Source organism: Sinocyclocheilus anshuiensis, unplaced genomic scaffold, assembly GCF_001515605.1.
Source record: "Sinocyclocheilus anshuiensis isolate Anshui unplaced genomic scaffold, SAMN03320099.WGS_v1.1 scaffold966, whole genome shotgun sequence".
NCBI lineage: Eukaryota > Metazoa > Chordata > Actinopteri > Cypriniformes > Cyprinidae > Sinocyclocheilus > Sinocyclocheilus anshuiensis.
The window spans coordinates 72,238-96,672 of NW_015540909.1; the positions used below are offsets into that span (position 1 = coordinate 72,238).

Sequence of the window (24,435 nt, forward strand, 5' to 3'; positions counted from 1 at the left end):
GCGACAAAGCATTGCAAATCATTTGAACTTTGTTTCAGTACGTCATAAATAGAACGAGTCAGCAGTTTACTGTCGGGGATTTGTCGCGCCGCGCCGCACACAGTGTTGACAACATCACTGATTATCGCGCTGATTCTATTGTATTTTGTTGCTTCGTGCCGCGCAGCTCGCGTCCAGTGTACACACGATGTAAGTTAATGTCGCTTTCTGATGCTGCATTTGAATTTTCATGCCACATTATTTGACATTAGCGCGGGCCAAACATTTTTCTCTCAGGGGCCAGATGTGGCCCACGGGCCGCCTATTGAGGAACCCTGTTCTACTCACACGGCGTTCCTGGCTCTTGGTATCAGGCGCTGAAATTGAGCATCAAAGCCTGTTCAGACAGAGACTTCTGCCTCCTCACGTTTTGATGCAGAAGGTCTGATGTCAAGCCAGTATGACGAACCTAGGCAAGCTTCAGCTCCCTCGAACATCAGAGGCCTGAGGGACAAGGCTGATGCTGCGCACCCTTCACAGAGTGCTTCGAAAGACACAACGTCCTCTTCCATTGTGAGCCTTGCTCCACAACGCCGCAGGAACCCTGCCTCAGATACATCGAACGTAGTTCCACTGAGACCATCGACAAGACGTCTGGACTACCCAGCCTTTCCTGTTGGCTCCTCAGGTTGTTTGGCTTGGTGATTCAGCTGATTGGAGTGATTCAGTCAGGCACAGACATATCTGTTGCCTCACAGGATTTCTTTCTTTGCCCATTGCAATTTCCCTGTCTGAGGCCTCCCTTGTCACGGATGCATTATTCTGAGACCCTGGCTTGGATCTGTGCCAAAGGTTGCCACTAAGTGGTGACCCTGCAAGTTATTCCTTTCAAGGAAGGATATCTGGCCTGTCACTGTTGTGCCTGGTGCGAGCCCTGTGCATTCATTACAGTACACACAGAGTTTCAGAATGTCTGAACAGCTCCTTGTCTGCCTGGAAGACAGCGGAAGGAGAACGTTGTCTCCAAACAGGAAATCTCCCACTAGACTATAGATGTGATTTCCATGGCTTATCAGGCCAGAGGCTAACCTGGCCTACTGGGAGTCGGGGCACTCAACCATATCTGCAAGTGTAAGCCAGTTCATCCTAGATTTAGGGTGACTAGTAAGGTGTAGAGCTGCAATATAGCACCCTTCCCCTCTCTGAAGTGGTAATGTGCACTCTTGAGTCCAGTTCAGTTCCTTTTATGAACCCTGGACTGCCTTTCCATCGTTCAAGCACTCTTTGCGTAGCTGAGTTTGGTGGAGAAACTTGCTGCAAGAATCCATTACTTGTAAGTATCCCTCAAGTGAACTCATAAATGGATTGGTGCTCCATATGTTGTGACTCTCTATGGTGGTCCCATATGTGTATTAATCCACTGCCCTGTTCCTAATAAGGACTCAGTGTTTTCCCTAGACAGACAGCTGATATGTTTCTGTGCTTAGTAGTTCTCCCCTTATGTGGAGCACTCCACAGAAACCATCCCAATGTTTTACTATCTTTTTAGTGAGTTTTGGATGTATCTCCACGTTACCTCCCCTTCAGGTAGGATGTGGTCTCTGTAGTGTTTCTTCCCCACTCGGGGAAATTAACGCTTCCCCAACGTTAACAACCAGGACTTTTCAGTCACTATTTTATTCTTATTTATTCTCAGATGAGAAAAGTCTCCAGTTGGAGGTGACCTCTGCCTTATATGGCGGCTCTCCCAGATGTTGGAGAGTGAGGTCATAAGTCTTGGGCGTTGTAAGGTTATGAGGAGGAGAGGTGCATTTGGTTGTGACACGCTGGGCTTGTCAACACCTGCGCCCCTGTGGATTCGTAACACAGTTCAGTGACTGTGGCGTTTCGTATACGGACCCCTAGTGTCGGACTTCGACACTACGTCAAAGTGACAGACTAAAAGGGAACGTCTCAGTGACGTATGGTAACCCTCGTTCCCTGATGGAGGGAACAGAGACGTTGTGTCCTTCTGAACTGCTTCTGAGTGAGTTTAGACACTTTTTGACTCTTCAGAACAAAACGAGTGAGCAAATGCCATGCTGGCCTATTTATACCCGAATATCCGAGGCATGGCCAGCCCAGCTGTGCAAATTTTGCTCGCCAATTTCACTGGCCTTTTCTCAACTATGTCAGAGGTGTCTGGGCTCTCAAGTGCGACACCTAGTGTTGGACTTCGACACAAAGTTTCCGTTCCCTCCATCAGGGAATGAGGGTTACCATATGTAACCAAGATGTTTTCCTTTACAGGAATAAATTACATTTTTATTTATTAAAAGTGAAAGCATTGCTTTTGAATTGCAATAATAAATTACAATATTTATGTTTTGTTGTATTTTACATAAAAGACTTTAAAAATCATAAAAAAACATTTGAACTGTTTTGTACATAAAATATATGTTAGAACTAAAGTTAAAGATTAATAATCAATGCTTGAAATGCCACCTATTAAAATATGTATTTTAAAATAGTATTTAATTGTCATTCCCAACTTATTTCTAATTCAACATAATATTGGACATGGTCAATTCAATTTAAAATTCTAACTCTATTGAAAGTAAATTGAAAAGTAGCCAATTCTTATATATTGCTGTGTACCTCCGCCACATGGCTTTGAGCAGTGCGACCACTTCCTGAGAGCCCACTCAAAGTAAATTGTGTCATCCTGAGGCAGGGTGTTCTCCATTGATGAGAGTGGATCTTCTGGCAGGATGTATTTGTATGAAAGCGTGACTTTAGAAATGCTCTGAGACTGGACCTGGAGAAGATGTTTGATAGGTTCAGGTTCAGGTTCACTTTATTTGTACCCATAGGTAGACTAGGTTTGCAGTGTTATGAGTTCTTACATCTTTCACATTTTACAGACACCACAAACATTAACCAACATATATGATAAAAGTGCTTTAAGGTTCCCAGCATCACTAAAAAACCGCCTAGACTAAAAACAACAAATTACCAAAAATTAAATAAACAACATTGTTCCTAAGACCTATCCTTATTCAACTGAGTGATAGCTGCTGGCACAAAGCTGTTTTTATACCGATTAGTTCTATAATACGGAAATACAAATTTCGTCTAGATGGCAGAAGTTTAAATTAATTGTTCAAAGGATGAGAGTCATCATTTAGAATTGAGTTAGTCATCCGCTGTAACTGTCTGGGATACAGGGATGCTGGACTAAGCTGTGACTCCCCAATCAGCTTACTAGACCATCTAACAATTTGACTCAGTGAATTCTTGTCCTTTACAGACAAGTTTCCAAACCAAGACACCAGAGAAAATGTTAAGAGTGATTCAATAAAAGCACGATAAAATAACATCATCATGGTCCTGTCAATGTGAAAATGGGCCAATTTCCTTAAACAAAACAGGAAGCCCCTTTTTAGGGTGCCCCTTTTTACACACTGCTTCACAATTTGCTTCAGAGTTCAACTTAGAGTCAATGATAGCCCCAAGGTATTTGTAAGGTTGCACAGATTCTATTTTCTGACTTTTAATAGATGTAACTTCATGTGGTTGGCTTGTTTCCTAAAATCAATAATCATATCTTTTGTCTTAGATAAGTTTAATTGGAGGTAGGACTCCTCACACCACGTTATAAAGTCATCAATAATCGGGCCATGGCTGGTCTCATTGCCCTGAAGCTCACTAACAATAACAGTGTCATCTGCATACTTTAAAATAGTCCTGTTTTCCCACTTACTCTGACACATATTTGTGTAGAGAATAAATAATAGAGGTGAAAGCACACATCCTTGTGTGGAGCCCGTAGAGGAACAAACTTGGTCAGACAGGGTTCCATTTACCCTTACTCTTTGTGTCCTATTAGTTAAGAAATCAAGAATCCAGCCCCACAATATTGTTACTCAATGTAAACTGTTCTAAAAGCCTATTAATTAGAACATGGGGTTGGATTGTGTTAAAAGCAGATGAAAAATCAACAAATAAAAGTCTAGCATGAGACCCATTACCCTCCAAGTGTTTAGCAAGTAAATTCAACAACATAACTGTAACGTCCTCTACTCCTCTATGTGGCCTATAAGCAAATTGCATAGGGTCAAGTGTATATTCAGTTTTCCTTAGAATTTCTTCCCTTACCAGTTTTTCAAGGGTTTTAATTAAAATTGATGTAAGAGCAACTGGTCTAAAATCATTAAGGGCATTGGGACTACTGGACTTGGGAACCGGGACTACCCCAGCATCTTTATATGCAGCCATCATGTGGCTATATGCAGATCAGAGGGTACACCCTGTTTAAAAGCAAGTTTCTTTTTCTGTATGCTGGACTTAACAGATTTGGTCACCCATGGTTAGTTATTAGGGTAAACCTTAACACGCTTACAGGGAATAATCATAGCAGTATATTTTCAAAAGAAAAATTATCTATTAATAATTATTATATAAGAAAAATTATTAGATATTGGTGAAGCATGTTACTTTTTAAAATACATTCTGTTGACTAGATTTATCGGTATCATGTCATTTAATCTAATTGTTAATAGTTTACCCAGAGATGAAAATGAAGTAATTGTTTACTCGCCCTGGTGTTATTCTAATGCTGTATCCCTTCTTTCTTTTTGGGCCAAAAAAGGATAATTTTTCTTTTGAAAATATACTGCTCATGCTTGAACATATAATGGCAGTGGAAAGCGACCAGCATCAAGCTTTTTTTTTTTTTTAAATAAAAAAAGCCACAAAAGTTTCACTGAATGGTCCCATGTGACACATGTCATATAAGTGTTCTGGGTGTATACAATAGAGCTTGGTGAAAAATACAAACTAAAATTTTATGTATTATTTAAAAGAATCTTACCTAGGCCATTGGTCTGTACACAACTGTGCTTTCTTTAGCGACACAGTTCATTTCAACACACCCAGGAAAATCACACGCTGTGAGAAATCTAGATGACTAAAAATGCAAAATGAGTGAGTGAGTGAGTGTGAGTGAGTGACATGACATGTGGCCAAGTATGGTGACCCATACTCGGAATTAGTGCTCTGCATTTATCCCATCCAAAGTGCACACACACAGCAGTGAACACACACAAACCGTCAACACACACGCGGAGCAGTGGGCAGCCATTTATGCTGCGGCGTCCGGGGAGCAGTTGGGGGTTCGGTGCCTTGCTCAAGGGCACCTCAGTCGTGGTATTGAAGGTGGGAGAGAGCGCTGTACATTCATTCCCCCCACCTACAATCCCTGCCGGTACGAGACTCGAACCCACAACCTTTTTGGGTTATGAGTCCGACTCTCTAACCATTAGGCCACGACTTCCCCCAAAATAAAATACAATCCATATACTTTCTTCTCTGAGCTGAATGTATATGTTGTGTTCACATCTATCAACTGTCATTCTGACTGGCACCTGACAAACCATTCCTGTCTGGAAGTTTTGAACTCACTGAAGAATGTACAATTAAAAAAAAAATTCTAGGCTCTGTATTTCATGTTGTGCTTTTATTAATTTTGATTTCTCACAATGGTGCACTTGTGTGACCTAATCGCTGACCTAACAGAGTCTCATGAACACAGCCATGCACAAAAGACCAATGGCTAAGGTCAGGATTTTAAATAATACAATAAATTTAGCTTTGTTTTTCACCTAACCCTATCCTATACTCTCAGAACAGTTGAAATGTATGATTCGTGTTACATGGGACCATTCTGTGATACTTTTGCATCTTTTGCGTGAGCAGGGCAGGGCATTTTTTTAAATTTCTCCTTTCATGGTCTGAAAAAGAAAGAAGGGCAAATGCCATTGGAACAACACCAGGGTGAGTACGACTGAATTTTCAATTCTTGGTGAACTATCTCTATCCATAACTAGATGTACTGCCCTTATTAACCCTGAAAGCACTTTAGGTTTAGTTCTGGATTTACAGTTGTCCACTTCTTCTGGTAATTTTGGCTGATATAATGCTCTTTCTTACCATAATGAGAACTCCATATTTGAGTGGTCCAGTGGTCTGGACCGTCTCCATGTCGTCATTGTTAGTGTACTCCCACGCCACACCTTTCTCAATTACTGTACGTGACTCAGGAAAATCACCCTCGTCGTTCAGGAAGATATGATCTGTGGCCTGGTTCTTCACCGCTAGCAGAGGACAATTTAACATTAGGACAGTCTTAACTCCATGCAGTCCAATTTATGCACCGAGTGAGACAAAAACAAGGATCAATCTTCATCAAGCTGATTTGATATGCATTTCTTGTACCTATAAATCACAGTATTGGAAGGCATTACTTCTAAGCAGTTAAGGTGCTTCACGGCCACTGAGCTGGAGTTCCTAATGTTCTCAGTGCCAGGAGGAGTCCAAACCTCTCCATCAATAACAAACAGTGGGAGGCCAGACATTTGAATTATGAGGACCAGTGTTGGAGTAATTAATCACACGGGCATTTGCTGAGAAGGAGCTTCTACCTAGAATATGCGGAGTTCCTTTGAATTCACGTATCTGTATGTGGCTTGCTCCTCTAGGAATCTCCAGGATCTTCAGAAAACCTAAGAATACAATTCACAAAAATAAAAATGAGATTTGAGAATTGAAGAATTTCCTGATTGTGCTGACATTTTTGAATAAATCTGGGTTGGACACACTGAGTGAACCTGCTCATGGAGTCTGCAGCGAGGAAAGAAGCTCACCTGGTTTCCTCGTGCTGCGGGTGAAATTTCCTTTGACAATCTTGCAGGTAGAGTTGTCTCCTCCACACACACCACACTTATCGTCCTCTAGTTCCGAGGCTATTACATTGTCACAGCCCACTTTCTGTGAAGAGAGCAGGGTTTAAGAGAACCAAGAATATATAGAGACATAAGCTAAGCAAATTCACAGAAATGTTTTTTTTTTTATAGAACCTCTTTGTAAAACCTCTCTGTTTTTGAATCCATTCAAGGTGCACTCAGTAATTTAAAGGTTTTAGACATTAAGAAATGATTAGTACTTTTGTGTTTTAAAATGTTTAAAATCATGTGAGTAACATGTTGAGATCACATGACCAGCCAAATACTACTCAATTTATATCAGTAATAATCATGGGAGCCTAATAGGCCAATAAATACGGGGGGTACCATATTGTAGTTTTTCCAGTAAAAGATCCTCAAAATAAAGTGTATAAAAATGTTATACTATAACAATTATAAAAAATATTTACAAAATTGAAAAAGATATTTAAGACTTGTCTTCAGAGCAAATGTATTTTTCTTAATGCAATTTGTTGAAAAATGTTTTTTAATATATATTAAAAACCATACTTATTCATACTTATATCTGTTTTGAAGTATGTTTACATTTTTACTGGAAAACAAGACAAGAATACTGATGAAGAAAACAAAACTGTGCATTTCCACAATTGAATCTGTAACTGCAAGTTTTTGGTTTTGTGTGTAATGCATCATCCATGGCAATCCAAATGTCTTTATAAAGGCAAAGACAAAGACACTGCTATTGACCAGCAATTTTGCATGAAAATTTATGCATGGATGGCAAATTTGCTCTAAACTTAATCTTAATTCTAACCAGAACCACTGTTTGCCAATAAAATCAATAAACATCAGTAAAAGGTAGGAAACACTCTTGAGCACACAACTGCATGGAAACAATCACAGATCCCATCTTTCCCTAGGTGAGTGCCAGTGCTGGTTCACATTCAAACCCAGCCTTTTCCAGACATTCATATCCCTCTCAGATTATAAAGCAATACATCTTGGAATGCGCTTCATCTTTTAATTCCACTAGCAAAACACTGAGATCTAAGCATGTACTTCATCAATCAGGACTTTGCAGTCATGTATTCCACCAATAACAGAACTAGCTAAACACAGACCATTGAAGACAACGTCTTGTTCTAGCGAATCAACAATTTACCTGGCAGTGAGAAGTGGAAAGGCCTCAGAAGGCTGATTAGGCCTGATATTATTCATTCTATGGCATTTTGGAGGATGAACTTCAGTGATGGATGGTTTGTGTGGGTGTGTTTGAATAACCTTTACCTCACACTCCCCACGCACACACACGCTGTAAGGGTCTTTGTAGGAACAATGTGTGCCATCATGCACCATTCTCTTCATGGATACCACATCTCCAGTTTCTTTTGACTGGCAGTATAGTTGACATCTCTCTTCAGCTGTCCAAAAAACAGACCACAGACAAATTCATACAATTCATAGCAATTCATATTTGTTTGAGCACACTGTAAGAAACTACAGACTGCCCCGGCCCAGATTCCACTCCACACTAGATGTATGATCATGCTCAAATCCCAAAATGGATTAATTATTATAGAAAAGAAGAAAGATCACATCCTGAGCAAATGGTGACCAATTGTAGAATATGAATGGGTGTGGGACACCGAGAACAATCTCAGACAATGGGGTGTTGGAACTTCATTAACATACAGACCACAGCTGTTCCTGGAGCAACTTCATTTACATTAAGGGTAGTAAACAGTAACTGTATAAAAGGTTTGAGCTTATGATGTTTGAGGTTCATTCTGAGTCCTCTGAATCTGAAGTGCTGCATGTACTTTGTCACTGTTATTCTGCAATAAGTTATTCTTCATCAAGATCTTCAAAGTCTTCAGCATTTTTCTTACAACACAAACATGTTGGCATGTTTTTGAAATCATGTAATTATAATATATTGATTTTACTGTATTTTAATCAACAGGATTAATTAAATATGTTCATTTACTTATCTACTTCTCTATCTACTTCTTTTGACATTATGACAGTTTTTTTCTGGTTTGTTTTGAAGGATTCCATCACTTTACTCAAGCTGATACTTTAGAGTGTTAAAATTAATGGAAAAAAAAAAAATATATATATAAAATATAATAGTAAATGTAATCATACAAATATATTTAAAATGTATGGATTGGTAAATATTCTTTTTATGGTTTAATTATATTTTTGATCCCACTAATATGTTAATATTGTACTTTTCAGTGTGAATTACCATTTAAAGGGGAGGTTGATTGCGATTTCACTTTTTTAACGTTAGTAAGTGTGTAATGTTGCTGTTTGAGCATAAACAATATCTGCAAAGTTACCAAGCTGAAAGTTCAATGCAAACGGAGATATCGTCTTTTAAAATTCTGGCAGTTTAATGCCTACAAAAACGGCTGGGGGCGGGATGTTTAGACTCGCACTAGAGGCGGTTTAGCCAATCATAACATACTGGGCTAGCTAACCAATCAGAGCCCATCCCATATTTCTGAGGGAGGGGCTTCATAAAAACAGGAAAAGATCAGCCCGTTTCTCAGAAAAGGGACAGAGCGGTGTGGAATAAAGGTAAATTAAGTGAAAAATAATGCGTTTTTTAAAAAACGAAGCATTAACACATGTTAGACTGCACCCCAGAAACACAGTCAAGCCCAAAAAAAAAAACAGTGAACCACCCCCTTAAATGTTCAGGGTCAGCAAGATTAAAAAATAAATAAATAATAAATGATTTTATTTTGGCAAGGATGCATTAAATTGTTCAAAAGTGACAGTAAAGATGTTTACATTACTACAAAAATATTTGATCAAATAAATCATGTTATTTTAAACTTCCCATACAACAAAGAATCCTAAAAATGTAATTATTGCTCAAAATTCAGTTTAACCATCACAGGAATGACATTTAAAATGACATTTTAAAATGTATTCAAATTGAAAAGAGTTATTTTAATTGTACTATAACATTTTACAATATTACTGTTTTTACTGTATTTTTGATCAAGGAAATGCAGCCTTTGTGAACATAAATTACTTTGTTATGATCAAATCTTACCAACCCCAAAATTTTGAATAGTAGTGTACATCCAAACATACAAAAATGTACAATAATTAATACTTGTGAAAAGTAAGCAATCAGGTTGATAGAATGTTTTAAAATGTATGTGTGCTACAACCACACTTTACATATATATACCATATAAGTACTAATCAATTACATTGCTACATCTAGACAATTCATATGGATAGATTTAGTAAGAATGCCACTGATATCAGATTTGTGGTGTAATGATAAGTATTTTAGAGTCTTAAAAGAAGGTGTCTGCTACATAAATAATCATAAAAAATATTTAAATAGAAAAAACTAAATCCAGTGTCTCCACTGCAACATTGTTCTTACTGTATGTGCAGTGAAAACAAGATTGTTTACTCCTCTCAGCAGTAGAGCAGGAGGCTGGAGTGGTTATTAGCTGGCTACCTGCATTCCCTTTACTGTAGCAGTAATTCGGTCCCAGCGGATAACTGGAGATGCCGTTGCTGCTTAATCACATTTCCATGTGCCTTTCTTCCAACCGCTGCTGTCCAGCTCTTGGCTGATGCCCTTCTCAATGACTGGGCCAAACTTTTGGCGAATGTTTCCAAGCAGCTAAGAGCAACTCTTCAGTTAAGTAACAACCCTATTACTCTTTCTGAAGCCACCTCCTTTCCATGAATTTATGTTCCATTTTCTTTGTTGTTCTGCATTAAGGTTTTGGTGGCACGACATAAAGACTTGTTTCCGCAGTGGGAAAAAAAAATGTAATCTCTCAGTTCTGAGAAGAAAAGTCGGAATTGTGAGATATGAACTTGCAGTTATGAGAAAAAAAGTCAGACTTGCCAGATAAAAAGCTGCTATAAAATTTTTATATATTTTTTTTCCTGTGGAAAAAATGTTTGTGCTAGTTAACAGTGCATTAACTAACTTTTGATCTCACAAATGTACTGGCAAATGTTGAGATTAACATTAATTAAGATTAAGAAATGCTATAGAAGTATTGTTCATTGTTAGTTCATGCTAACTAATGTAGTTAACTAATGTTAAAAAAAATGAAACCTTATTGTACGTATTACCGATAACACAAAATGCAGAAGCGTAAAGCCACTAAAACGCAAAAAAAAAAATACAAATACATATTTCTTAGCTCTTATGTTATGGAAACATTTACAAGAAAAGTAGCTTTGTGAATGATAATTAAAAAGCACATTTCTTTGAAAGAAAGATGAACAGGGTCCAAGACACATGGCGGACATCAGGAAGCATTAAAATGAAGAGTATAATACCATGTGACTGTGCCAATGTCTTTTTCGCCAGCATAATATGAGACTGAACAAAAACGGAAAATGATCTGGAAAGGAATAACACTAAATAAATCAGGTCATCACTCACGTTCAGGGTGCTCGTAGGGCAACCAATGGTGTTTGGTGCCCTCATGCTCAAAGTGGGGGTTCCACATTATGCACTGCTCCTCTCTAAAGTCAGCCAGGGCCTTTGCACACTCCTCCATATTACAGAGCTGGAACTCATAGTTGTTTCCATAACAAGTGCGCCCCCCGTTGGCCGGACTACAACATAGAACAGATTTGTTCAAGTCAACAGAGGTGAAATGTGAGAACATGAGAATACCACTTTCACCGATTTGAAGACACTCACATTGGGTTGTTACACTCTCGAGTTCGGAACCATACTCCACCACCACAGGTACGAGAACAGGAGCCAAACTTGGTCCACTGACCCCAGTGGCCATCCTGCCTAAGAATGTCTGGCGTCAGCTTGATACAGTGACCCTTAAAACAGTGCTGGAGAAAGAAAGAGAGAGGGAGAAAAGAATGTGAAAATGGTATCTGGTATTCTGGTTCTGGGTATATGCTCAGGTTCTGAGTATAAGGTCTAACCTTTCCTGTTGCACACTTGGTCCCATCGATAGGAGGACCCTTCTTGGTCTTGCAGAAGAAAGGGTTCTCGGGGTGGCTGCACCACAGCTGCTTGCAAGGATCGTAGGTGCTGTACTAAAAGAAACAGTCATGCTCGCATTCATACACACAGACCATGTGACTAGCCCAGATAAGTGGCAGAAGTCTTGTTTTTAAATTGTTTTATTTAACTTTTCTTGTTTGCAGATGAATTATCTGCATGCTTGCACCTGCATAAACAACATTATTTCATATTATAGAGGATGCTGAACATACAAAGTGCAGTCCAATAGTCCAGAAATGTTTCTATTTTGCATTATTTTTCAAATTGATCATATAAAAAAATTTTCATAACAGGAAACCATTAATAAACCTTAATGGGCAAAATGTTTTATTTAATGTGTCAGAAATTCGTTGTCAATACACAATCCTTACGAATACTGAAAGTACAAATGTGCATCTATGAGAACAGTTAATAACTAATAATTAATACTTTATAAATAATAATAAATATGTAGATCAGACAGATACTCATGATGATTAAAAAAGGAAGCAAGAACATGATTGTCTGTACAAATAGTTACATGATCAATATAATAATTTGATTACATTTGATTCGTCACCTAGACATAGTGCAGAATCTTAAATATTCGTAATTTTATTGAGATTTTCTTAAAATCATAATTATATGTCATGGCTTTCCTCTATTTGAAATGCTTAAAAAAATTCTAAAACGTTGAGGTTCAAATAAAAACAAACATTCCACATTTTCAGTATTATTTGTGACCCTGGACCAGACAACCAGTCTTAAGTGTCAATTTTTCAAAATTGAGATTTATACATCAGTTAAAGCTGAATAAATAAGCTTTTCATTGATGTATGATTTGTTATGATAGGACAATATTTGGTCGAGATACAACTATTTGAATATCTGGAATCTGAGGGTGCAAAAAAAATCTAAATATTGAGAATATCGCCTTTAAAGTTGTCCAAATGAAGTCCTTAGCAATGCATATTACTAATCAAAAATTAAGTTTTGATATATTTACGGTAAGAAATGTACAAAATATCTTCATGGAACATGATCTTTACTTAATATCCTAATGATTTTTGGCATAAAAGAAAAATCTATAAGTTTGACCCATACAATGTATTTTTGGCTATTGCTACAAATATACCCCAGCGACTTAAGACTGGTTTTGTGGTCCAGGGTCACATTTCATTATCTTAACTTGGACTCAGTATACTGCATTGCCAGATTTACTAACTATAAATCTAACTAGTTTATGTGGTTGAATGTGGAGTGAGATGGCATGTCAGGTTAGTTGGTGTGACAAAGTCTCTCTTTCACTCACCGCAGTGCACATCATGTAGCCCATGCCGAAGTCAAAGCGGCACTGGTCGTTCATAGAGTAATGCAGACCAGGCAGCTGGGGCAGAGTTGGCCATTCATGATCAAAGGGTTCATCACGCAGACAGTCATATGTACTGCATGAGTAATAGTACTATCTTAGAATTTGTAATCAAGGAACAGGATGAATAACAGAATATATTCATATACTACAAAGCAGGAAGCTACCATAACCAATTAACTCACTTGAGGTATCGCCTGAGCTCCTGTTGACTGCATCGGGACCAATGAAAGCGGTGGAAGGCTGCTTGAACCAGAGGAGCCATTATACTCCCCATGGGAACCTCATCCCCGCACTCATTCGCCTGGCCGTCGTGCTCCATCCCCAGTCTAAATATAATAAATAACAAGCACACATTCACTCACTCAGTCTATACAATCATCTTCTGTACTGAATGGAAATGTGGGTGAGAGAATGGATATATGTAACAAATATTATGTATATTATTATACAATGTAATATATAATATATTAAAATATATTATACAACATATACACAACATCTTTGTTTGCGATGATATACAAAATATGATCAAATATTTAGAAATGTAAATGACAGAACTTTCTATCTTTTATTGATTGTTTTTGTGGCAGATAAATACTTCTCTAATTAAAAAAATAATAATAATTAAAATGATATTCAGAGATATTACCGTCCACCCAATAGCTTCAATATAGTTAAAGGTGCACTAAGCAATATCTGAAAAACGCTTTTGACCACAGTGTCGGACTGAGTCCCAAAACACACTTGTAGCCAATCAGCAGTAAGGGGCGTGGCTTGTAATGATGAGAAGAGATCAATGAGAGAAGAGAGCGCTTAATTTGAGTGCACAGGATGGATATTAGCAGATCGACATTAGATAGAGAGAGATGGCAGATAAAAAAGAGGAAAATATCGGAAGAACAAAACATTAAAAAGAAGGGTTACGATCAGGCAAGAGGTAGGACCCACGTAAATATCGGAGCAGTTTTTCAGTGGTGGAGAGAACTAAAGGAGCGGGAAGGGCTTGAATCGGATGCCGAGGTTGTGTTGTTTCTTCTTGATAGGTGAGTAACGCTGATTTTGCATTATTTCACACAACTTACCTGTGCTGGCTTTTGTTTGAATACGCTTGTGTGTCATCTTGGTTTGTTTCCAAGATCATCGTTATGCCAGGGTTGTGTATGTACTCGTGGGGCGGAGATATCAAAATAGGGACAAGGTCCTGTTGGGATATGGGCGTGTTTGTTTTGGTGCTTTCAAATATAAACATCGTTTGGTGAAAATCGCTTCGTGCACCATTAACTTATATTTGTGGTTATGAACTGTAAATACTTAGCGGCTTGATTTGGGTTGAACTACTAGTTTTTATGATTAACTTAGGGCTTGAGACTTTTATACTAGCTTCTCCAACACTGGTCGGTGGTGGTATATTATGGAGGAAGGTTTTATCAAGTTTTCTCACACATGTCCTGTCTCATGGGCCACAACAAAAGCAGACGAGAAGCCATCCTCATGGTTCAGAGTGCAACTTCTCACAGGGTGACACATTCCTGTCACAGGAGCATAACCTGCAAAGAGAGGGAAGATAAATTGTCGTCAGTGGTCTGTTGTTTATGTTGGCTCAAATTGGCAAGTCTCTCTGAAAGAAAAAAAAAAAGTATGGTAAGATTACAGTTCATTCTCCCTGTTACATGAATTTTAATTAGTCTGCATATCTGAGATTCTTCATGTACTGTACATGCATCATGTCATGTTTACATGTAAGTTCATGGAATCCAAAAGTATTACCTTGCATGCCAGTGGGCCCAAACTCTTGTCTGGTGAGGAAAATGGCATGATCGTGGTATTCTGCATCATCCTTGTCCTCTTTTTGCTGCAGGAAGGCCCAGCGGCAGACATTCTCCAGACTCTGAGAAGCGCTGCCCAGCTCAATCAAACCCATGGACTGACAATACCCACACAAATCATAGGTTAATACCGGACATTGTTAATTGAAACAATTTAGTTTCAGAAATTTGAAAATTTCAGTATTAGAATGCTTAAGCCAAATCTATTAATGCTATAACATTTTAACATTTATACATTTCTAACAAATTTTTGGTATCATTTTGCACATGTTTTCAAGAGAAAACTTCTGTAATTTTCTACAGTTTGATGTTAGAGTTCTACTTGAGCTTTCATAGTTTATTTATTAATTAATTAATTCAGTAATTAAATGCAAAGTGGTCCAAAGAATAAAGAAACTTATGGACTTTAAAGTCAATAATCAAACTTTTTCAAATTCAGTATGCAATTTATTCATTTATTTTTTAAACAGTGTTCTCAGTTTTTAATTTTAAGTTTCTTAGAAATTCAAGTAATTTGCATCCATTACAAAAAAAAAAAACAACAACTTTGAATCAACCTTGGCTACAGTGGCGAAACTTTTCCTTGGATTGAGATACCAGAATTATACTTCAATACAGTCTCTGTTGGACAGCTACTGGAGTCATACACTAGAAATGTTTTAATAGATAAGGTATTTTCGTACTTTGAAGTGCTGTTGATACAACCACAGTCATCCAACAAAGTTTCAGAAGGAAACTGGCTGATGCCGTCTTACCTTGGAGGAGCAGAGCATCATGATTCTAACCAGGACAACATTAATATGGGCACCCAGGGAGCTGTCCTGATAAATCTCATTCACCTGTGGAACAATTCATAAGAAAACAAAGGATAAACAAGTAGAAATGTAACACAAACATAGCCTTAACAGAGTAGTTACAGAGAGCCTGGACGTGACGAATGGATGTGTAATTCGTCTGGACAATAACACGGCTACGAAAATTATGTAGGCAGGAAAAACTGTCACAGTGCCAGAGGCGTTTTGAGAAGTTAGAGAGTTTAACAGCAGAGTTAAAAAAGCAGAGTTTACTGCCTGTAAGCTGCAAAATGCACAGCACTTACCCTTACAGTCACCTTGAGAAGGATTTAAAGGTGAACCCTGAACCCTCCCTTACAAAAATGAACCATGGTTTTACTACAGTACAAATAAAACCAAAAAACCATGGTTACTATAGTTACACCATGGTATCCACAAATTAACTATGGTTTTGCTGTGCTACCCATAGTTTAACCATGGTATTTGTAGTAAAACTGTGGTTATACAAATGGTAATCATTACTCCAAAAAAAATGTTATAAAAAAAAAACAACGAATATTTGTTAACTTGCTAAATCAGGAAAATAACGAAAAGAGAGTCCTCTCATATCCTCTCAAGTTGAGAATCATTCGCATGTTTACTACACTTTTACTATTATAAAAGCATGGTTAATTTTCTTAAGGGCTGAGTCATTATTTACTGGTGCCTGGACATGTGTTCAGATATTTATATATTTGTAGAAGCGCTATGTCTATTATACATTCAGATTAAAAAAAAAAATAATACAAAATATATATAATTGTATGTAAATATTTGCAGGTAACAAATCTCTGTCATCTCTGAATAGTTTTTATGTATTTGGTCTTGGCAGACTTAGACATCACGCCATTAGTTTGAAGGTCTAGCTACACAAGACTATGATGGACAACATTTTTTATGCATGCTGACACTCAAGTGCGGACTTGCTACTGCCAACAGATACACAGACATGCTGCTGTGAGCATGTAAGATATGCTGCTGCTGCGTAAATAAACATACATAAATTCTCTAGCAAATCTAGACAGGTGGAGCTGGGGGAGGTGGAGGGTTTATTATAAATTTATATATGAATAAATAAATAAATAAATAAATAAGCAAGCATGACATGCATATCTGTATCCCTTCATAAAAAAACACACATATTTGATCCTTTTACCGTGCTTACATATGACTTCTCTCCACTCATTTACACAATACCCTGGGGCAACCTGGGAAGGTGCTGAGGCTTCACCGAGATGACCAGAGTGTTGAGAAAGAAAAGAAACACTGTACCACACACACACACTCACAAACAAAGACAGTGACAGATGCATGACAGCTCGACTAGAGGCTGTTTAAAAATCTGAGTCTGATTATGGAGAGCAGACACTTAGCAAAAGAGAGAGATTCTAGCTATAGTTTCCCCTAAAACACTCAAAACCTCCCCAGAATACAAAAAGATACAATTAGACGCTTATTCCGCATAATACCACTTGTTTTGTCAATAAAACTAAATGATCACACTTTAGTTTACGGACCAATTCTCACTAATAACTAACTATTAACTATGACTTTTGCTTCAATAAACTTCAAATTTGGTGCTTATTAATAGTTAGTAAGGTAGTTGTTAGGTTTAGGATTAAGGGATCTAGAATATGATCATGCAGAAAAAGGCTATATATAATATGCGCTTTATAAGTACTAATAAACAGCCAATATGAGCATTTACACATATATACAGACTATATCAAAATCCTTTTGATATTTCAATATTTAAATTTTTTTTATATGAAGACAATTTATTGACATGTCAGGAATGACTGATGAAAAATATACAGTATGTATGCATTTTGGAGTAACCAAATTGTGAGTTTTAATGTATTTAATATTATATTCAATATTTCATTTTATATTACATTTAAATGAACATTATTACATATTTATAAAAATAAAGATATGTATCCCTGTTGTTAAGGTGACAGTTCATTATCATTGTTGCTAAGCACGAAAACAGTTGAAATATAACACCTGAAACCATGTTTCTACTCAGGCACTCAGTAATGACAGCTCTGTAACCTGGCACATAAATGACTATTATCAGCACATACTCTCTTGTTTTTTTTTTCTTCTTTCCTACACACACAAACACACACACCGTACTAATCACCTTAAGCAGCGAGTCTCTCATTAGCACTGGCTGTCTCTGGCCCTCTCCAGGACCCTGTCAGTATTTTATTAGTCTAGATCTCTGCTTGTAGCTGGCAGGTAGCTAATTGACGAGTAAGAGGCCAAAGTGCCAGAAAATCATTAGGACTAAATTAATAATGCAGCAAGGTCTTCCATTGGAGCTTGTCTTCTGCTTAGCAATGGGACCACCATGCAAACAAAAATGAACAGTGAGGGAATTACAAGGATAGAGTTGAAAAGTTGCAAGAGCTTTGGAGTCGCTATCCAGTCACTTGAATACCCAAAGTACAAGAATGACAACTGCTCTAGCTACACAAATTCAATTTAGTGTGTTGTTGCATTTCAAAATGTCAGACTGCAGTTCATAACAGAACACAAATATGAACATTTTGGACATTTCCACAAGGGGCACTAAAACAGAGTAAACCCTCCAATTCTTGCTATTAACAAACCATTAACTACGACTTTTGCCACAATAAACTCATAATTCGCTGATTATTAATAATTAGTAAGGTAGTTGTTAAGTTTAGGTATTGGGTAGGATTAGGGATGTAGAATAGTACTAATAAACAGCCAATATTTTATAAGCATGCTAATAAGCAACTATAGTTAATAGTGAGAATTGGTCCATAAACTAAATTGTTACCTGTTTTTCTTCTGTGGTTAGTTTTATTTATGCTTCATTTGAGTATGTTTATAGTTAGCTACCTAAGCAAAACACATCTAGTTTATTGTCACAGGCATTTAAAGTTATGAATAAAATATAAAAATTAAAGAATTCACATTTTCTCATTTTATTTGCATTATCTTATTATTTTAGTGGTTAGAATAAGTACGTTTTGGGCTAAATTAATTAATTAAGCCCCATATCCTCGCGAGTTGCGAATGATTCTCAACTTGAGAGGACACGAGAGGACTCTCTTTTCGTTATTTTCCCGATTTAGCAAGTTAACAAATATTCGTTTTTTTTTATAAACCCGCTAATAAAAATGTGGTGGACTGAGTCATTTCTGGCTGAATTGCACAGGCGATTTGAAGCGATGGCCTTGAGTGTGGCGTGTGATGCAGTATTCAGTTTAAGCATGTACGCAAGCCTTAAGATTCACCCTCGGCTTGTGACAGCTGAAGTGGATCTTGTGAAATGTGCGATCGCATCGCCGATTACACTTGAGAAACTTAAAGATGAAGTAGGCTACGGAAGGACAAATATCCAAACTTTTCAGACTACTGCAGTTTGCACTTATGCTACTCATTTGTTCGGCTACATCAGAAAGTTTCTCAGTTATGAGGAGAATCTGGCTCTGATCTCCAGTGGCACAGGACAGATTCTCAGATCTTTCTTACTGCACATAGAGAACGATTTGACTGAAAAACTATCAGAAGAGAAGAGATAGTGAAAGAAAGACAGTGGTCATCTACGCAATTTGGAAAAAAGAGGCGGATTTTCTGCATTAGGTATGTTTTTTTTGTTGGTTTTTTTTGTATTTTTAATGTCGAATGTATGTTATATGGATATATGAAATGTAGAAGATATTAAAAAGTGTTCGTGGCTCGTCTGCCAGTGGGTGCCCCCCCAAGCATACAAGTGAAACTCCGCCTATGCATTTGGGTCTGTTTTTGTGAAACTTCTGGCAAAAAATTAATCAAAATGAAAAAGAAAATCAGAGGGGAAGTCAGAAAATGTTTAGTTGTGAAGGTTCGACAGCAAGTTCATTGCGAGTCTGGTCTTGTCGAGGATCTCAAGTGCATCAATCTTTCAGGTAGGAAACCTTGTCAGGGATGTGGATGTAATTTCTTGACTCAGAGCAGTTGTCAGGGAGATGGATGGAGGTTTGGATCAACATCCAACCATCAAGCCCTAATGTATACAGGAATGCCAAATTCTTTGTTTGAATATGAAGTAATTCATGTGAATGTCTGTATGATAAAATCATGATTGTAAATAACCATAGCGCTGTCTGAAAAGTGATGTATTTTGGATAAATGTTGATTTGTTTACATAAGACGGAGAACCAATAAGTTCCTGAGGCTAAATTACTGGTCATTTAGCTGATGCCTAATTTAGCAAATGCCATTAAGCTAATTTATTTTATTCAAAGTAACTTATAGTAGATGGACACTTTCCCAACACTCTTAAAAATAAAGCTTACACAAGAGGGGTTTTGCAGCTATGCAATTTCCCCAAAAATGTTTCAGTGAAGGATTCTTAACTGGCATTGTTCCATGAAAAACCTTTAATATACATGTAATCTTTCCATTGGACATAAGGTTCTTTCAAATGGAAATGATTATTCAGATTATTAAAATGTTCCTTACACTAAGAAGAAAATGGTTCTTTTAAGAACTGTTCACAGAAATGTTCTTTGGGGAACCCAGAATGGTCCTTCTATATTGCATTGATACAAAAACCCTCTTTTGGCACTTTTAGTGTAGTGTGAAGAACATTATAATAATCTAAATAATCTTTTTCCAGAACCTTTTGCGCAATGCAAAGCTTCCATGGATGTTAAATGTTCTTCATGGAACCATAGAAGCCAATAAAGAACCTATATTTTTGAAGAGTATGCATCAAAAAGACTATTTGTGCGTTACATATGATAATAGGCCATAAAGGTCAACTCAGTACTGTAACTATTAGCCACCACCTCAAGCTTCAATACTTTCTAATGGGATTTGGGAAACTTACAATATTCATGAGGGTCAGGAGGTACTTCTGGATGTGCTCTCTGCCGTGAAACATCACCACAGAGCAGTCCACTCCCAAGAGAACCTCGATGTTAAAAATCTCATCTTCATAAGTCTCTCTGCGTGTTCGCGTGTTGCTCTTTATTTTCTTCTTAACATGGTGGGGTAAATACTCCAATCCAGCCTGAAGACCCAGAGGTGAACCTGCAAAAAATTCACAAAAATAATTTAATATAATTGAAAAAGGTCATGAGGAATCATGATAATCATAATAAAAAGTGTATGATATGACTCATTTAAACGTAACATCATGAAGAAGGCAAATTTAACTGAGACACTGAAACTAAATTGCCCATCGTATACTGTTCATACTGTAGATTAAGATCATTTTTCAGCCCATTACTTAATTTGAAAATAGCTGTACAATGATAAACAAAAACAGTGGCAGTATGTTTCTCATTTCATTCAGCAGATTCTCTCTCTTGTCACCTAATACACGGCACAAACACTCTCACAACTCCAAAAGCTTTCATGTTCAGACTGGGTGCCACTGAGGCATGTCTCTCAGGCTCTGCCTGTGCCAAAACTGCTCGAGCGAGTGACAGTGTGAGGTGAGAGAGAACTAAATGGATGACAGGCAGAAAAATGTTACTGTACCAATTCAGTGATATCTTGCCTTTGACTTCCCTTATTAAAATGCTCAATTATCATATTTATTTACAATGGTATTTACATGGTACTTGGTATTGTGTCCATTCGTAAGCATTCCGAATGTCCAAACATTCGTAAGTCACTGCAATGTGCTTGCTTCACAGACTTCAGTCTGTGTGTTCTGAAAGAAATTTGATGTTTCTTCCCAAGGTGGTAAACCTTATGATTACAAATTTTTATATGCCATTTGATGTTCCGATTTAATTTCTTAATTTATTCAGAAGTAATGAGATAATCCTGAAGGGTGATTCACCAGAGAAGTCGCTGTTACTATGGAAACCAGAATTCCAGCAAAATTGCTCAAAAGTGACCACCCACTCCTATCGAGCATTGTAAATGACATAACTGATTTTCCTGATATACTCTCACACAACTTGTGTATGTTTAATTATTTTGTAAAAAACTTAAAATATATGAAATTTTATACTATATTCAATCACTAAAAGTTTTATATTGTACCGTTGTTTCAGATTCTGTTGCGTTATTTGCAAACCATCTTAGGATGAGCACTTCAGTGTCTCATTTTGACATCTAATCAGATACCCCCTGCCCCCAATTTCTAAATAGCTCTCTTCAAATCATATGTTTCACTGTTGTGATTCACCCGAATGCTGGTTAGTTTTATTCAAGAACTTTTAAGTGCTTAAAGACAAAATAAATGAGAAAAGCAGCCTTGATTCCTAACCATTATGCTACCAGCCCAACTTCTACAGTGATCCAACATTTTTGTGTTGCGTTAACCAATAAAAATATCCAACCTTTTTAGATGAAAACAAACTAAACGCATACAAGAAACAAACTTTTTTCCCCAGGATCAGCGATTCTGGATTTCCAGATCAATACTTACAGAATTGTTAATGTGCAGTTTAATTAGACTGTGAACACTGCTGGTGTAAAGTGTAATTCAAACAAATGCTCTTCTTCGGTTCCTTTCAGATTTTATTTCTCAAGTATAGCACTTGTAATATGTAAAGATAGTCTGTGTGGTTCAGAATGGAGGGATCTTGATGAATGTTCCCAGTTTTGAAGAGGTAAAGCAGTTTACATCTTCTCATAAACTTCTCATTTATGTTTAATAATAAAATAGAATTTCATAAACGTCTGGCTAGTTACTAAACGAGCACAGACACACAAAACGAAACAAACAAATGGAAGTGAAACAAATACACCATAAAAATCAGTAATGTTTACTGCCAAGACATCAATAATCATTTATAAATGAAAATGCTGCAAAAGCTAGCAAAAGAAGAAAATCAGCAGACCAAACAAATATAAGAAATCCTAGACAAATTCACTAAAAACTAACATTTAGAGTAACCTTGCAATGTTTATTAGCTTGACAAAGTTGACAAATTTACATGAAAATGGGTCATGGGCTCTGTTTGGGCAATAGACATCTGCTCTTTCTGTTCATCACAATGTGTATTTAGAAGCACATTACACTAGAAATAAACTAGAGGAAAACCAAAGCTGGTCCTTTTCACTCATGCTGGAGTTTTCAGCATGGAATCAAATTAGATTTTGGAAAACAAGAACTAGCATGTTAAGGTGACCTGTGAATGTGCGTCCAGTGCTGGAATGACACCAAGGACAGAGGCAATTAACAGGACATCAACACAAAAGGCCAGAGTCATGGAAAAGGTTAAGTATTGGCTTAGAATAAAAATTATTTTTAAAGGAGAATCAGCACTGACATGAGGAGCACCTAGTGTAGCTAAAAATGGTGGTATTACTAACTTAAATACATTTTCCAGCATTGCAACAGCAGTTCAGCTATTTTCATAATTTTCAAAGTGTGTACTATACCTTGTAGTAAGGAGCTACTTTATCAAATGATAAGTTTATCGGTTGAAGCAATAAGCAAACACTCACCTTAAACATCCTCACTTTCATATGTAGCTTTGGAAAGTCTGATTCATTCTAGTTCATCCTAAATGGTCTGCTTTCTCATATTTTTCCTATTCACATTTCTAGTGAATAGTTTGTTTAGATGGTTCATCTAAATTAACCGATTAGTCTGCTTTCTCATATTGATTCACAGATTCAAGATAATAGATTCTCCCCACGCTGTCAAAAAACTTGTATGTGTTTGAATATTTTGCAAAAAAAACTTCAGTTATATGGTATTTTATACTATATTCAGTGACTTAAAAGTTTTTATTGTACCATTGTTTTAGATTCAATGGTCCGATTCTTGTTTAGATAGTTCATCTAAATTAACAGATTCACAACGCTTATCTACAGATTCCAGTAATGACATACTCCTGACACTTTGCAAAAACTTGTATGTTTGAATCTTTTGCAAAAAACTGTATTTTCTACTATATTCATTCACTTAAAATTCTATTTTGTACCATTGTTTCAGTTTTAATTGTGCGATTCGACTTTAGATGGTTCATCTAATTGAACAGATTCACAACTGATTCACAGATTCCAATACCTAGGCTAAATTTCTACTCAACTGTATCTTAGGTGTTTTTGTATTGCATTTAAAGGGGTCATTGGATGCCCATTTTCCACAAGTTGATATGATTCTTTAGGGTCTTAATGAAATGTCTATAACATACTTTGGTTAAAATTTCTCAATGGTAGTGTAAAACAACACCGTTATTACCCTGTCAAAAACAGCTCTTTTCACAGCAAGCCGTTTCAGTGCATTTCCCTTTAAATGCTAATGAGCTCTGCTATCCCCGCCCCTCTCCCTCCCTGGGGTGACACGCAGTTCTCTGAGAGACTGTAAACTTTAGCCGCATTCACCTTGAAACTGGCTAACTAGCACATTATTAGGAAAAGCAATTTGCAAAATTAATGAAAAAAAAAACGTATACTCGCTTCTTCTGTAATATTATTAAAAAATACGGGATTAGTTTCCACTGTTATGAGGTGAAGCTGAATCACAAATTATTCGTGCGAACATAGATGCATTTAGGCAGATTGCATTCCCCAACAAACGTACTCCACTGCGTCTTCAGTGGATCAGATGTCGGGAGTAAATGATGACTGCTATGCTCATTATTACATCCAACAACATTCTCATTCTTGTCTACATCTGCTCCGGCATCGAAACAATGGCGGATCGATGACACTCACTCAGGGCAGGTCTAAGGTAAGA

General features: G+C 37.1%; 1 protein-coding gene across 1 annotated transcript in view; it reads right to left on the reverse strand.

Annotated features, from left to right (window-relative positions):
- Window positions 1-24,435, reverse strand: part of LOC107689184 (A disintegrin and metalloproteinase with thrombospondin motifs 2-like) — an 82,722-nt gene that overhangs the window by 10,904 nt on the left and 47,383 nt on the right. The window contains exons 4-17 of the mRNA XM_016487108.1: window positions 20,614-20,816; window positions 15,684-15,767; window positions 14,870-15,026; window positions 14,544-14,649; window positions 13,285-13,428; window positions 13,043-13,175; window positions 11,670-11,783; window positions 11,428-11,573; window positions 11,164-11,339; window positions 8,010-8,143; window positions 6,663-6,786; window positions 6,441-6,521; window positions 5,950-6,113; window positions 2,617-2,776 (exon numbers count right to left, since the gene is read on the reverse strand). Coding sequence (XP_016342594.1) covers window positions 2,617-2,776; window positions 5,950-6,113; window positions 6,441-6,521; window positions 6,663-6,786; window positions 8,010-8,143; window positions 11,164-11,339; window positions 11,428-11,573; window positions 11,670-11,783; window positions 13,043-13,175; window positions 13,285-13,428; window positions 14,544-14,649; window positions 14,870-15,026; window positions 15,684-15,767; window positions 20,614-20,816 — 1,926 coding nt within the window. The remainder of the gene's footprint in view (window positions 1-2,616; window positions 2,777-5,949; window positions 6,114-6,440; window positions 6,522-6,662; window positions 6,787-8,009; window positions 8,144-11,163; window positions 11,340-11,427; window positions 11,574-11,669; window positions 11,784-13,042; window positions 13,176-13,284; window positions 13,429-14,543; window positions 14,650-14,869; window positions 15,027-15,683; window positions 15,768-20,613; window positions 20,817-24,435) is intronic.